This window comes from Dermacentor andersoni, chromosome 10 (assembly GCF_023375885.2).
Source record: "Dermacentor andersoni chromosome 10, qqDerAnde1_hic_scaffold, whole genome shotgun sequence".
Taxonomy (NCBI): domain Eukaryota; kingdom Metazoa; phylum Arthropoda; class Arachnida; order Ixodida; family Ixodidae; genus Dermacentor; species Dermacentor andersoni.
Window position 1 is genome coordinate 28,599,852 of NC_092823.1, and position 16,475 is coordinate 28,616,326.

At 47.1% G+C, this 16,475-nt stretch overlaps 1 protein-coding gene across 1 annotated transcript in view; it reads right to left on the reverse strand.

Annotated features, from left to right (window-relative positions):
• Positions 1 to 16,475, reverse strand: part of LOC129381878 (uncharacterized) — a 60,605-nt gene that overhangs the window by 9,329 nt on the left and 34,801 nt on the right. The window contains exon 4 of the mRNA XM_055065101.1: positions 5,124 to 5,308. Within this exon, the coding sequence (XP_054921076.1) occupies positions 5,124 to 5,308 (185 nt within the window). The remainder of the gene's footprint in view (positions 1 to 5,123; positions 5,309 to 16,475) is intronic.

Sequence of the window (16,475 nt, forward strand, 5' to 3'; positions counted from 1 at the left end):
GTGTTTCGAAAGGACGAAGCCTGCAATCCAAAAAAGTCAGAACAACGGAACCCATCTCACGATGACTTTAGACGGTAATGCGTTTAGCATTGAATCAATATAGCGATACAACGTATTGTTACAATTGAAACGAGTTTTGTACGGGGCATCTATTGCATCTGGACTACTTTCGCGCGTCCCTGTAGTAGCATACAACCTTAAAAAATAGCAGTTGGCAACCAAGGCATACGGACCGCGCGGAGTTGTTGCTCCGCCAGCCAATCACAGAAGCAAACAAAATCGTCGTCATGCGACCATTTCAATATGGCGTCGTACTTGACACCTCCGGAGCGTCTGCTGTTCTCGAAGAGTCTTTTCACCGGCGGAAGCGATGAGGTCGGCAGCAGATATTTTGGTCATAGTGTATGGAGTCTGAGCACATCACTCTTCAAAAGTCCGCGATACAGTTCATTTCACTGCTGACCTCGTTTTACTCATGAATCTTCACTGCCAACTGAAGTAAAACTTGACAATAGTTGCAGCGAACAAGCGTTTTATTTCAGTTCAGTAAACAATTAGGCTTTCACCGTCCCACTATAGTAGACGAATGACAACGTACAAAATTACGGGCTTGTAATTTTCTTTTTGTGGTTGCCGCCTTATTTAAGTAACACGGAAAGTTTGAAGTTTGAACTATTTGCAGCCTCGCAGAGGAACAGTGGCTGGTGGCTATGAGGGCGTGGGCGGGGCTTGACTGCAGACTTGAGTTGTATCCGACTATAGAACACTTGATGCCATCTAGCGCCGCCGCCGCGAAGCCTACGCGTGGCCTCCGAATTCATGGAACACTGGTGCGCGCTGACGCTCAGAAACGCGCCATGCGCACGTGCGCTTCATTCTTAGGGTGCCGGAATGGTCTCTCCCTCTCCGCTGCTCCATACAGGATGGGTACATTCTTTGACGGTGCACTCGCCATCTCAACCGGTTTATCCCGACGGCAGCCGCCACTGCTGATCTCACTTTGCAAGGCGACAGATGCGAGAAAGGAGCTGCGGCCGCTTCGTCGCTGCATTTTTCAGTGAAATTGCTGGCTGCTACGTGCACATGTGCATGAATAATTCCATAAATGGTTGGAAACTTTACCGCTTTCCGATAGAGCTCGAGAGAAAGCTGCAATGTATTGCCATTAGGCGGGACGTCACCGACTCTGAAATTTTATTCATTGAAGAACTCGAAATAAACAAATTCAACATCCTATTGTATATCGGGACCTTCGGGATGCTGCCAGCTTTAGCAGGATGTGAGCAGTGTGCTTAGTGCAACCGAGGAAGCATTGTGTTCGTTGAGCTGCACAAGGTTCAGGTTTTTGCAAGGAGGTTATTCTCAGGGAAAATGGCGATTGTCGGAGCGATTCAAGGTACAGCGTCCATTAGGCGGAATGCATCAGTGATGATTCGATAGGGCGCTTTTATATTTAGTAAAGCAATGAACGGGGCTAGTTGGTGGACGTTCATGATTACATTGCGCTTAGCGTTACACTGACGAACATAAGGGGCAAGACGCGGACGTACGTAGCGCAAACTACCAATTGTTTAATACTGTTAAAGAACACGCCTATACACAAGGAGATGTGGCGCGGAGGTGGGGGGGGGAGATTAAAAAGATATGACAAGGTGACGACATTTGATGATATTATGGGCCAGAAATACATCGTTCACTTGCACCCATATAAAGGAAGTTCAAAAACGCAGGTGTATGACGTTAGCAACGTTGTTATTACTCTATTTCACTTGCTACCCTCCTAGAGATCTGTAAGATTTTTTTTTCCTCTTAGTTGTCGCGCAAAAAACGCAAGTTTCGTTTATGTGAACGCAGTTTCACACTCTCCGTCAGCTTAAAGAGAAAAACAGCGATCTGATCTCCGTTAAGATTTGTCGGAGCTACACTAGGTCGTGAAATAAAGCAAGGTTTCGACTGTGTGAGACGCATCCCAAGCGCACAGTGAGAAACACTATACCGAGCGGCTGACAGGTTGCGCAGCCACCGAGGAGCCCACTGAGGAGAAGCTGCGGTGACAGGAGACAGCGTGCGACAACTAAATTAATGTAGTTTAAGCCTGCAAACCTCTCTACGAGCACAGACATGCATATTCTGACCGGTCTCTTTTGCGCGAAATGCCTTCAGTTGCAAAAAAAAAAAACATGCTACACGCGAGCGCCGGCAGTGCGCTCTGTAGAGACTGAGACATCTAATGGCAGACGTAGTAGCAGACGACGCGATTGTCCCCACCCTCTACGGCGCGGCGGTGAGGGAGAGACGATTCAGGCACCCTATTCTTTCTAGACATGATGCGGTGTGTAGTGACACTGCCTGCGAACGCTGATAATTTTTCCCTTGCTTGCCGCACACTCAGTGGCACTGACCCAGTGACCCAAGTTGGCGAGTTCATTGAAGAGCGGCGCATACCCGGTGCTTACATACCGCAGCTCACTAAAGCGCTGGTATTCATTGAATGCGGCACGTATACCCAGGGCATTTGTGGAGCAGCTTGCGAATGCATCGGTTTGCTGTCCTTGAAGAACCATTGTGACGTAGGTATGATTCCGTTCAGCATCAGAGGAATTTAAGCGATCTTTTTCGTCATTGTAGAACGGCACATTCCCCGTGGCATATGCAAATTTACCGAAATTGGCCTCAAAAAGCAGCATTGATGACCAGAACATACCGGAAGGGCACATACCCACTGTTCCAAGTCAGAGTCAGAGGTTTTCTTCGAAACAGCGGTGCCTACCCTAGTCCAGCACCCACAGTGACCCTTGTCGGCGTGTGAGCTTCGTTGAAGAGCAGCACGTGTGTACACCTTGCCACACACTCAGTGTCCCAAGGTAGTCTGATGGCTGGTTTCGAACCCTGTTACCTTAGCACAACAGTCCGATGCGCTAACCATTCGACCTTCTTGACCTGATGAGCATAATACTTTGGCAACGGACACAAAAGAGGACTTTTGGAAAGTACTATAGTTGTTTGTCGATTCGTGAGACATATGCACTCACTGTCTCTCACGAGCACAGCGGGCCCACGCGAAACACGTCGAGGCTCTCCCGCACGGCTGATTAGAGGGTAATGGTGCTGAATAAAGCGTACACCAAGTCATAGTCTCTATATGCAAGAGGCACGCAGTCGCTAACGCCGTCGATGTGCACAGGCGTTATGAATGCCGCTGTGACAAACTGGAGGAGAAAATTCCTGGAGGCGCTTGTCATCAGCTTCCGGCTACCTTCTCGGCGAAAATTCAGTACATTATACGGTGTTGGCGGTCCGTACTTGCGACAGAGGGACGTCGGTGTGATCAGCAACCTACGGACTTCCTAAAGTGACCACACCAGCGCTAATCGTCGGTCCTTATCGACTGAGTTTCCATTCCCCTTGCATCCATTCTGTAACTCTAACGTCGACTGGTAATCTGTTCCACGCACTACATGGGCAGCGAAAATGTCATTTCTCTCTCGTAATATCAGGGAATATAGGCTAACCCTGTTAGCGCGTAACAACAGAACTCGCGTAAGGTACTGTACTTCTGACAACTACTCCAGGGATAATAAATCCAACCGCAACCGCAAACTACGTTCAACGATCGCCACACGCGGTAGTTCTTAGCCCTACCGAGCCATTTTCACTGTCGGTGCTGACTTCTGTCTAGAGGGTGGCCGGGGTGCAGCGCTCCAAGGTCAGTGAGGATACGCAGATAAGTTTTTTTTTCGCATGCTATATAACTGCGTGGCAAATTATTTCAATATGGGGCAGTAGCACGACGAAGACGTCGTAGTCATTACCGATTACAACTGCTTGGTTATTGGCCTAAGCTTACGCTTTGATATTACTATCAGTTGGTAAATCAAAGAAGCAGAAAAGGACCTTGACATTCTCTCATACATCAACGAAAACGGTGGAAGCCACGGAGGAGCACTCGGAACGGGATGAAAGTCCGAAAGCTTGCGTAGGTCACTGCTGTTAGAAGGGAATAGACGTCGTCGGAAGAAAAGAAAGCTGAATATAAGCTCTACCTTAGTAGACTGAGCTGTCGTATTGAGCCGTGGAAAACTGAAGGGGCGAGGGAATTGTACAAACCAGAGAATGCATTATACATAGCTAAATCGGCTATGGTTATTCATGTCATTATTTTTTTTATTTTTTGAAGATTTACGCAGTACTCTTTTAAATGCGTAAGCGTTTCTATGCTGAACCAACAAGAAAATCCCCTCCATCCGTACGTCCCGTGAGACAGCTTTTCGAGCGAATTCATCTTCGTGCTGCCTCTCGCTCCAACGCGAACTAAGCGGAGAGAACACAGCGCTCACGAAGCTATCAGCGCTCGGCGCGCTCTCTGCCCCCATCGCAGATCGCTTTCAAGATAGCGGCCCACGCGGTCATGCCATGCGCCGCCGCCGGACTACGGTTGGTCTTTGTTCATAATGGTTCGACGCGCATGGATAAGGAGATGAAAAACGGCTTATAATGACCGGAACGTCATCAGTACACCTGGTGCCGCCATCTGCAGTGGTATTCTTGCGTAATCGATTCATCCTGCGACCGCGGCAGTTTGTGTCGCCGCAGCGCTGTCGCTTATACTCGTCTGATCAAGCTTCATGACATTGATAATGACACCGGGCTTTGTGGAGGAGGGCAAGTGGCGCAATGCTTAAGCATACTTAGACAACTCCCAGAGGTGTTTCTGCGTGACTTCTTTGTATTGTGAGTTTCTTTGTTTATCGAACAATTTTTTTTTCTTACATTCTCCTTCACTGTGCCTGCCTTGTAGTGTCTGATCTGAAGTGAAGGCGCTAAAACGACGGTGGACGAAGAAGACCGTCGTTTTAGCGCCTTCACTTCAGATCATGCTTAACCAACACGCCCAACTATCCATCTTAACGTTGTAGTGTCGACTTGCGCCTCCGTCAAGCTGTAGCTTTCAGCTAGGGTGACCATCCATAACTATCTAGTAAATAAAGTGAATTGAATTGCAAGAAAGAATGAATATTTGTGCTAATCTAAACCTGCCTCTTTTTCCCTTAAAGAACCCTTTAACGTAAGTATAATTATAAACATGCAACTTCTAAGAGGCATACTTCAAGAAACTGCATTACGGATCGATGAGCGACGACGGGGGAAAGAACCTCGTGGCGATGCCCACAGGTGGCTCTGAAACCTCTTTTGGAGGTGGAGAAGGCTCGATCCAGAGCCTACTCCGGCCATGCGATGTGGATGGCGCTTCCAGGTCCGCGATTTCACCCGAACTCGTTCCACAACTTCGGTCACCAGGGGCATGTTCCTGAAACAAGCCTAGCTGTCGGTCGTGTTCGCGTCACCGTGCCGACAAAAAAAAAAGGAGAAACAGAAACAACGCACACATACGCTACAAAGCATAGCATAAGTCAAAATGAACGGCAAGAATGATGACGACTGTTCGTCACACCAATTGGAGATCAATATCGGCTCCCCCTTAAAGTCTTCGTCGTAGGAACAATATTATAGGTGAGAGAATATTCTTCACCAATCTCTCCACTGTGAAAAAAGTGGATTCACAGACGGAGAGCAGCAGTCACGAACGTTTGTAATCTGGCAAAAACCGCGGGAGACTGTGGGCTCGCCAAATTGGAGTAACTGCCGAATGTGAATGCTCATGAAAGGCTTCAGCTACGGTTGACATACACGGATTGATCATGTTTAGGCTTTACGGATTTTTTTAAAAAAAATCATCTGTTGCGGATAATTCTACTCCTTGAGCTGGACTATTCGAAGAGACAAACATTACTAGCACGACAGAGACACATATTCAAATAATTAACAATAATGCGCTAATTCATTTCGGAATTAATTACCTTACGGCACATGTTGCAATTTACGATTTGTAGCCGCTGAAGTTCCAACAAGTATTTTTTTATGAATTATGGGGTTTTACGTGCCAAAACCACTTTCTGATTATGAGGCATGCCGCAGTGAGGGACTCCGGAAATTTCGACCACCTGGGGTTTTTTAACGTGCACCTAAATCTAAGAACACGGGTGTTTTCCGAATTCGCCCCCATCGAAATGCGGCCGCCGTGGCCGGGATTCGGTCCCGCGACCTCGTGCTCAGCAGCCCAACACCATAGCCACTGAGCAACCACGGCGGGTGTCGTGCAACAAGTATCCACTTGTAATGAACTTCCAGGATGACACCAGTTTCGAGATATTGTTACCCAAAGTGTCAAACGAAATACGAGGTCGTTCCAGTAACTATAGTGCTTCAAAGCATCAAAGAGCGTTTTGTAAACCAAGTAGGCGGAACAACAGTGCATCTTTACAGCTAGTTTGATGGCGCATATCTCCAAACTGGCGGCATTCTGAAAATTCATTCCAAATCGATAGGCCTTGCAAACTGACCCCCTAGAATTCGCAAATTACAGTATCATAAGAAGCCAACAAACACTGACACAAAGAACAACATAGGGGAAATTACTTGTCCTTAATTAATGAAATAAAGAAGCGATAAATTAATAGAAATGAAAGTGGATGAAAAAGAAACTTGCCGCAGGTAAGGAACAATTCCATAACCTTCGCACTGACACCAAGGACAACATAGGGGAAATTACTTGTGCCTAATAAATGAAATAAAGAAACGATAAATTAATGGAAGTGAAAGTGGATGAAAAAACAACTTGGCGCAAGTGGGGAACGATCCCACAACCTTCGCATGCGAAGGTTGTGGGGTCGTTCCTTAGCTGAGGCAAGTTGTTATTTTTTTATTTAATTTATCGTTTCTTTATTTCATTTATTAGGCACAACTGATTTCCCCTATGTTGTCCTTGGTGTCAGTGCTTGTTGGCTGGTTATGATATGACTCATATAAATCAGGCCCCTTGGTTAACCCCCTGTCTTCCCGCCAACTACAATTCCCATAAAGTAATTCATTCAGAAGTTAATTAGCGAATATTTGTTAATTGGTTGTATACGTGTCTCACTTCTCGTGCAAGTAATGTCCGCCTCTGTGACTAATCCCGCTCAAGGGCTAGAATTATCTCTTCTGCATTAGGCTATCTTTAAAAATTACGTATAACTTAAAAAATACTCGCCCTGTATAGCTCTGATGCTTTTAGGTAGCATGTGAGGGTTTATTGATCTGTTGTATTAACACGAAAGCGTTTATCTACTACGTGACTGCAGTGGTAGGTGCTCTACAACCACTACCATGGCCTGGAGCGGTGGCACTCGGTAGCACTCCCAGAATTAGTTGCGGTGTACTTGCGTAAGTAGTGATGAAAATGAACTTGAAAGCGGCGCCGCGGTGGCTTGGTTGGTAATAGCATCACCCGCTTAATCCGCAGACGTGGCTTCGCATGCCACTTTCAGCCAGTTTTTTTTATCCACTTTCATTTCCATCGATTTATCATTTCTTAACTTCAATTAAAGCTACAAACGTTTAGCCCCTATGTTTCCCTTAGTGTCACTGTATGCTGGCTTGTTATGGTTGTGACTATATATATATATTGTTGTAACATTCAACTAGTTTGCCCTGAAGAAGTTGTAAACAAATGAAAAAAAGATAAGCGACAACTTTATACAACTTCTTGTTTGCAAACTAGTTGCGCAATCCTACACCAATGCTCTACCCTAAGTGTTAAAACAGCTGCCATTGCGCGCGAAAAGCCATTGTTGACATAGGCCTGCCCCTGCCCGAAATATCGGTGGTATATTTCAACGTGAATTTGCTCAGATACCTTAAAGTTGCCAGGAACACTTATGTATGAAATATATATAGTGGGTACCCACGTAACTTCTGCCAAAATTTAAAAATCTGCAATCGCGACGCATCTAGACAGAACCAAGTAATCTTTTTCGCCGGCGCTCGGATCATGTCAGATTTCTTTTTTTTTTATATTTCTCCCTACTACATCATTAGCTATTAATGTTTAATCGGCTGTTCAATATACAGAGCAAAAGGGTCACTCATAAAATTGGCGACTTCGCTGAAAAACTCCCGATGCTGTTTTCTGTTGCGCAATAGGTGTTGCTTAAATGCTTTTTTCATTTTAAGCCTAAAACAAACCCGGCCAAACACGAAAAGTGCCACGCGACTAGTCATGCGGCACTATTTTGCGTGCGATACCTATCGGCAATGGTCATGCATGCTGCCACCCGAAAAAGCACGCTTATTATCCCGTGTCGAATGAGGAGAAGCGCAAAATGAAAGACCACGAAATGGCCCAAGGGAAGTACTTCCAAATTTGGGCGATACGTTCATTGTGTGGCTTGCAGTCACTGCGCCAGGCTGAATGACCCAAGCGACAGCTGAGCGGTTTCTGAAGCCATGTGACCGCGCCCTGCTATTTTCATGAGGTGTAGAGGAGCCCCTGGAAACAAGCCCTATATTTTAAGAAGCCACGCTCCAGTTATCGCAAGTTATAAAAGAAGTCAATTCAGAAGAGGACATAGCGAATATCTGCGCGTTCGAATAATTCTGGCACCATATTTTAGAGGTGGAATCGGGAGCTATCTAGTAGAGCAAAATAAGCAAGACGGAAGAATGTTTCCCAACACTTCGTTAATTAGGTCACGCTATTGTCCACCATTGCCCTGTAAAATAAAATAAAAATAAGAATAGTAATATACCTCCCCTAATGTTCGAACTCGCCTAGTTTAAGAAGAACGGAATGCTTCTCAAAAGCGGGCCGTCGCAACAAAGACAACGTTACAAATACTTCCTTTGTCACCTTTGTGAATACATTAATTTATATTAATACAAACATACAAACATAATACAAACATAATACAAACATGCATTAATACAAACCAATACCGTAGTGAAAGCACTCGACAAATGTACAGGGTGTTTCAATTAACTTGAGGCAAACATTAAAAATAGGCAAATGCTACGTAGCCGGACAGAACCTGGGTAATGTTTACCGTCGCTTTGAGACGCCGTGATTATATGTTTTTACAAGCCACCAATTACATAATTATTCCTAATTATTTAATCAACTTCTCAATTATAATAGTTAGTTGAAAAGTGTCAATGAGGAAGTTGTAGAGCAACATGGAAAGCTCCCGATACAGTTTTACGTTGCTCAATACGTGCTGTTTAAAAGTGCTTTTACGAGCGTGAATGAAGCCCGCGCATACACACAGAGTGCGTCGAGCGGCCAGTTGCGCAATCAATCACGAGGCAAACATTGTCTCGGCTCCGTGCAGCTGCGTGGCATTTGCGTATTTTTAAATCTTGGTGTATGACCGTTGGGACATCGTGTAAATTTGAGAACGCCCAAATTCTACAAAGTCACCGTGACTGATGGAAACGGCGCAAGCTGCAACTTGTTTTGACGGTAACTGCTCTGCGTTGGGACGTCCCCAGCGATATAGGGCCCCGATCTTGTAGCGATGCCTTCCTCTCAACCTTATGCTTCTCTTATCGTCCACCATTCACGGTCGGCTGATCCCATCAGTAGTGCGGGCGTAGCGTTGCTCTGAGCCTTTTCAAGTACTAAAAGGAAGAGCATAGAAAAAGGCCTCGCTACAAAATCGCGGCCCAGGGGTCAAGGTAGAAAAGCGTCCCACAGGCGAGTGGCACTGCCGAGGCCACGCATCGTCCACTACTGTGCGTCTGGGAGACGCACGAAAGACAGCCCTTGCTTCAAAACCAAAGGCTACATAATGAGAACAAAAGACAGTACTTACGTGGCTGCTATTCTGAAATAAAAAAAAAACAACCTCCGCATTAGCTTTTGTGTTGTTGAATTTGCCAGTGTGCAACCGGTAATGCCCACTTCCAAAACTAAGTTGTAGGTAAAGTTCCAAGGAACCGAGCTGGGCGCTCCGCTACTAAGACAGACCGCAAACGGCAGTTGGAAAAGTGGCTTGTGCCTGAGTTTCCGCGTAACAGAATTACGTTATCTCGTATATTCAAATTACAGTCCGACGCTATCATGCATGTAAGTTCTGTAGAAGTCGTACTTTACGAATTTTCTGGCTCACTTTGAGGAATTAAATTAGTTCAGTAGCACCTCTGCGCCACCCGGAGCGTCTGCGTGGTTCGGGATTACTTTTCTCTAACGGACAACGACGCTGACGCCGACAGCGAATCTTCTGCGACACGGGGTCCTTACCGCTATTGCGTTAAAATCGCGGCCAAGGCGTCAAGGCACAAAAGCGTCGCACAAGAGCATCCCAGGATGCGCGGTGGCCTAGCATCATCCACTACGGCGCATCTAGGAGAAGCATGAAAGACAGTCGTTGCTTCAAAAGCAGACGTAGCATAATAATGAAAGACATAACTTACGTGGCTGCTATCCTGAAAAACAAACCAACAACCTTGGAATTAAGTAGTGTTTCGTTGGATTTGCCAATATGGACCCAACCTAAAATGCCAACTTTCAGAAGTAGGAGGGAGCGGATCGAGATATGCCCATTGCCGCCCATTCTTCATCCTCCCTGTGTCCTTTCTCAACAGTGAACCCCCCTATGCCATCGACCCCCTTGATAGCACATAGAGGGTACCAAATTGCGGCTCAGGTGTCAAGGCACAATAGCGTCCCATAGGCGGATCGCACCGCAGAGCCGGGCATCGCGCACTACTGCGCGTCTAGGAGAGGAACGAAAAATCGTCCCTGGTCTGGGGGAGGGGGGGGAGGTTCGGAATACGTAGTTCGGGTTGAGATTCCTCTAACGGACAACGCAGCCGACGCCGACACCAGATTTTCTGCGGCACGGGGCGATTACCACTAGACAGTTTTAGTACTGTGTCATGAGGATACGTACACAGCACGCAAGTGCTTTGCAGAACGTAGGAGCGCGTGTCGCGTTATAGCTTTTAGTACTGCGAAATGCCTACGTACGTAAGAGGGCGAGCGTTAGATGCCGGGCGCGTCGGAGCGCATTGGCGGCGTCCGCCAATACGTCGAACCGTCGGTCGAACAAGACGCTGTTGATCTCTCTGACGTGATGTAACGTGTGGGTGCGTTCCCGCTTCGTTCGAACTATATTTAGGCCTTTAAGAGACTCTACTTTTAATAAGGGTGAAATACACGAATAATATCGAGAAAAATAAAAAGCGGGTACTTACTTTCTGAGACTGTCACGGTCATTTGCGACGAACTGCAGCAAAAGCAGGTCGAGCCTTTCGCGCAAACAGCACTGACTGAACGCTTTCTCAAAAACAAATTTCCTATTTTTGCTATGTATTCCCACCATGCAGGTTCCGGGAATGGCTTCTGCGCGTTCACTTCAAGCAGCAAAGCCAAATCGTAGGCCATTGATAAGTCGCCTTTGACGCTGCCATTTTGGGAAACTCTTTTATCTCGCGCTCTCCCGAACAAACAGGAACCACGAGCTCAGCACGCAAGGTTCCCTACGTACGCACGCAAGAATCGGATGCGTGCGTACGCATCACGCGCCGTTCGTGTTGCGTTCTGCACATGCGTCCTTTGCAGAACGTAGCGATCTTACCTACGCAACGCCGTTGCATACGCTACGTACGCAGTACTAAAACTGTCTATTATCGCGTTAAAATCGCGACCCAGGCGTCCAGGCACAAAAGGGCCCCCAAGGCGGGTGGCACTGCAGAGGCCGCGCATCGTCGACAATTGTGCCACTAGAAGAGGCACGAAAGACAGTTCTTGCTTCAAACTTACGTCGCTACCATCCTAAAAAAAAACGAACCTTGGCATCGCTAACGTTTCGTTGGATTTGTCATTGAGTAGCCAATCGACAATGCCCACTTTCTAATGTAAGAGCGAAGGGTCGTGGGGGCGAGGTGTTCATAATAGCAAAGCATTAGCTCGCGCAAACGAAAGAACAAGTAAGTGCGGCGATGGAGCGCGCGTGGCACGGGAGTTCGTCTTCTTGCAAGAATAAACGGAAGCGTAAGACGCGCTGCTCTCGCCTCTTCTATCGTCGCCCCCACCTGGGAACCACACTAGGCCTACCTGCCCTAACTTCCTACCCTGCAGTGGCAAATAAAGTTGTTTCTCTCTATCTCTCTCTCTATCGTATTGTCCTCCACTGTACTTGAAGCCTGGTCTACCGGACTACGAGGTCCTGGAACTTTACACGGGGTATGTTATCTGCCCCCCATTTGCCATCCTCACGCTGCCCCCCTCGACAGTCAATACCACTATGCCATCGACCTCCTTGCAAGCACCTAAAGCTACAAAATCGTGGCCCAGCCGTCAAGGAATGAAAGCGTCGCACAAGTGGTTCGCACCGCGGACGCCGCGCTTCATCCACTATTGCGCATTGTCAACTATTACGCGTCTAGGAGAGGCACGAAATACAGTCCTTGCTTCAAAGGCTGGGGCTACATTATAAAAAAAGAGACAAATTACGTGGCTGCCATCCTGAAAAAGAAACAAACGACATTGCCATAAACTCCCGTATTTTTTTTATTCGCCAGCCTGGAGCCGACAATGCCCACTTTCCAAAGCAGGATGGACGGGGGTGGGGGCGAGGTATGCCATTTGCACCTCATTCTTCATCTTCCTGGAGCTCCCCTCAATGGTGAATACCCTTATGCCGTAGAACTCCTTAGTAATACCTAGAGGCTACAAAATCGTGGCCCAGGCGTCCAGGCATTAAAGCACAGGTGGGTCGCACCGCTAAGGCTTTGCATCGTCCGCTACTGCGCATGTAGGACAGGCACGAAAGACAGCCTTCTCTTTAAAAGCAGGAGTTACATAATAAATAAAGGCTTAACGTGACTGCGATTCCGAAGCAACGCAACCTTGGCATCGGCTATTGTTTTGTTGGATTTGCCAACGCGCAATCAATCGACAATGCCCACTTTCAAAAGTAGGGGGAAGGGGGCGAGGTGTGCCATTTGCCCCCCATTCCCAATCCTCGTGGTATCACCCCTCAAGATGTAACTACCACTATGCCATTTACTGCCTTCGTACCACCTAGAGGCTACAATATTGCGGCCCAGCTGGGAAGGCACCAAAGCGCCCTACAGACGGACCGCACCGTGGAGGCCGCGCATCGTACACTACTGGTTGTCGAGGAGAGACACGAAAGACAATCGTTGATTCAAAAGTAGGAGCTACATTATAAAACTTAAGACATAACATACGTCGCTCCGATCCTGAAAAAAAAGACGACAACCTTGGCATCGGCTATTGTTGAATTTGCCCCTGACCAGCCCATGGACAATGTCCACTTTGAAAAGTGGCAGGAAGGCCGGTGGGGGCGAGATATGCCATTTGCACCTCATTTTGCATCCTCCTCGTGCCTCACTCACTCAATGGTGAATACCGCTATGCCCTCGACTTCCTTAGTAGCACCTAGAAGAGATGAAATCGCGGCGGAGGCGTCCAGACACAAAAGCGTCCCATAGGCGGGTCGCACCGCGGAGGCTACGCATCGTCCACTATTGCATAACGTCCACTATTGCATAACGTCCACTATTGCGCGTCTAGGAGGGGCGCTAAAGACAGTCCTGGTTTCGAGAGCAGTGGCTACATAATAAAGAAAAGACAACTTATAGGGCTACCATCCTGAAAAACAAATCAACATCCTTGGCATCAAATAATGTTTGGTTGGATTCGCTAGTGTGCAGCCGACAATTCGTACTTTCTAAAGTAGAAGGGAGGGGGGATCCGAGGTATGCCATTTGCCTCCCATTTCCCATCTTCACCGAGCCCCCGTCAACGGTGAATACCACTGCGCCATAGAAATGCTTGTGGTAGGACCTAGAGGCTACGAAATTGTGGTCCAGGCAGAGAAGCGTCCCAGAAGCGAGTCGCCCCGCGGAGGCCGCGCATCGTCCAATATTGCGCGTCTAGCAGAGGCACGAAAGGCAGTCCTCACTTCAAGAGCACGGGCGACGTAATAACAAAAAAAAACAAAAAAAAACTTACGCGGCTGCCATCTTAAAGAAAGAAAGAAAACGTTGGCATGAGCTATTATTTTGCTGGATTTTCCAGTGCGCTGCAGACAATTCCCACTTTCGAAACAACAGCGAGGTGGCGGCGAAGAATGTCATTCGCCCCCCATCCCCCAGAAACCCTCTCAACGGGCCATGTGTGGCTAACGGCTCAGGTGTGGTTCAGCGGTTAATAACTCTATACCACTGACCTCCTTGGCAGCACTTAGAGGTTGTTTGAATTTACTCATAATGAAGAGCTCGCACGTTCGTTTCTTATTGCCTGGCCGCCTCGTGTACGTTGCACACTTAATAAATATGCACGTGTGTTGGGTCGGTTTAAGAACTTCAGTGACGAATGCAGCACTGTGCCATCTCGCAATACATGGCCGTGTAAAAAGAATGCTGTAGTTTCGCCCAACAGGCGAAGCATCGATTTCGTTAGCAGATCACTGCACATGTAAACGAAGTAAGCATAGTAGTCTCATCGGCTGTATAGAGTTGTAAACATAGGCATACTAGCTAAATTAACAAGCATGGTTTGACGCGCGCACAAGCAGACATGAACACATCTCACTCGATGACCGCTGAAACATGCTGTCAAAGCGCTGGAGTTAAGCGCGACAGAAGCAGCGAGCGAACTGACCTCTGTGCTGCCTCTCGCATCAACGCGAACTAAGCCATGAAAACACAGCGCACGGCGGACTGTGTCCTCCTCACGGATGGCTTTCAAGATTCAGCGCGTGGCCACCCCGGCCGCCCGGAACAGAACAAGCCCCCCTCCCCCATTCCATACTCTCCCCCTGGAGCCTTGAGCGCGACGGAAGACGGCACGCTTCCTCCCCGCTTTCCTCCGTTGCGTGCGCGAGACAGCCGTGATCGCCAGTTCACCCTTGCACGCTTTCACTCGCACATACAGCATACGGCGCGCGGCGACGATTTTGTCGCTCATGGACTTTATACAGTTCCTCACTGCGACGAGAACGGCAGAAAGGCGCCTAGAGTGTCCATAGAACTGCTATCGCAATCTAACTGCCTACCTTATATAGAGAAGTAGGTTCAACATGCACAATGTTGACAATATGAAACGCCAACACAAGTAAACAATACAAGTAAACAAAGTAAGAGCTTATGCATGCCGCTGTCCAAAGTCGTCCGTGCGTGTGTGGGACCAATTCGGTTGCAGTTTATAAGCGACAAGAGGGCTGACTCAGCGCATGCATTTGGCGCCTATAGTTTCGACCCGGTCATCCGAATTTTCATTAACTAAGCATTCGAGCTGTGCGGCTTTGTTTCTTCGAGCTTCACTCCGCTATGATTTTCTCATGCTTATCACTTTCTTTTACGCTGATGCTGCGATTGTGATCGATTATTGGTTACTGGAGGCTCATGTTAGACTCAGGCGAATTCGATGTGCGCAGCACTGACTGGAGCAAAGGCAAAGGTGCTGCTCCATGTGTAAAAGGTGTGTATATGTATACAACGGACTGCGTCGCTTCAACATGCCGCCTGTTATTTTCACGACCGGACGAATTGTGAACCGTCGCTTACGTGAGCACCCCACACAGATGCAACAGGCATGATCTGGTCGTTTTGCAAAGAACTGTAATATACAGTATTGCCGACAGGAGTTTCGCAACGCGAATTTAATGAAGGCACACTAAAGAGAAAAATTATTCCTTCTGTATCCGTAAGTTACCCTTTCACAATACCAAATGCACCTCTCTTACTGCGAGAAGAGGTTTGGTAAGCGCCTAAAAAAAACGAGACCCACGAAAAACGAGTGGCGACGCCGCCTTGAAGTTCCTGCACTTGTTCGCCGTGGCGAACTTATTTAATCAAATTATTTAATGATAAATGTCGTCTACATTAGGTTTTAAAGGAACCAGAGATTGAATATGGTCAGTTTCGCGATGTTTTACTGAGCCAACGCGGTGCAGATACGAAAAAGAGAAGTGTTGAAATCCGTGACGTCATATTGACTTACCAACGTTAGAGTTTCCGCGCGAATTTTAAAACATATGAAACGTTTAGTTTCATTTTCTCTTCTAATAATTGACGTATTATCGCGATATTGATGACAACAAAGCTGTCAAAGAAAACTTTATCAGTCTAAACTGACGGATTGGTTTGTCGTCAAATCCCTTTTATCAGAAAACTAGAAAATCGTGCTCAAAGCGATCGCATAAAAAAGTAACACGACAGATGCCGTCATTGCTCCTTAAAACTGTGTCTCACTCGAATTTGACTGTATAATTTAAAGGCTGATTCTGGCACGTGGAGTGTTACCTATTTATTTTATTACATGCTATACTCCATACGTCGCATTTCGTGCAGTAGTTTATCTCAAGATGTACAAGCAAGAGTATTGAATATTGCGGCGCACACCCGTTCGTATAACGCATATAACACGTCATGTGGGGAAAACAACCAATCTTCTCAGCCTGAGCATTACTCTGCACTATGCAGCATGAAGCGGTAGGAGCATCCGGACAGAAGATGAAAAAGCACAGGAGCCTGGTGAGGAGAGAAAAGAAGAATGAAGATGGAATAAATATAGGCAATATGGACGCCAGTTCCACAGGAAAGCATTACGTCTATTTTGTCCA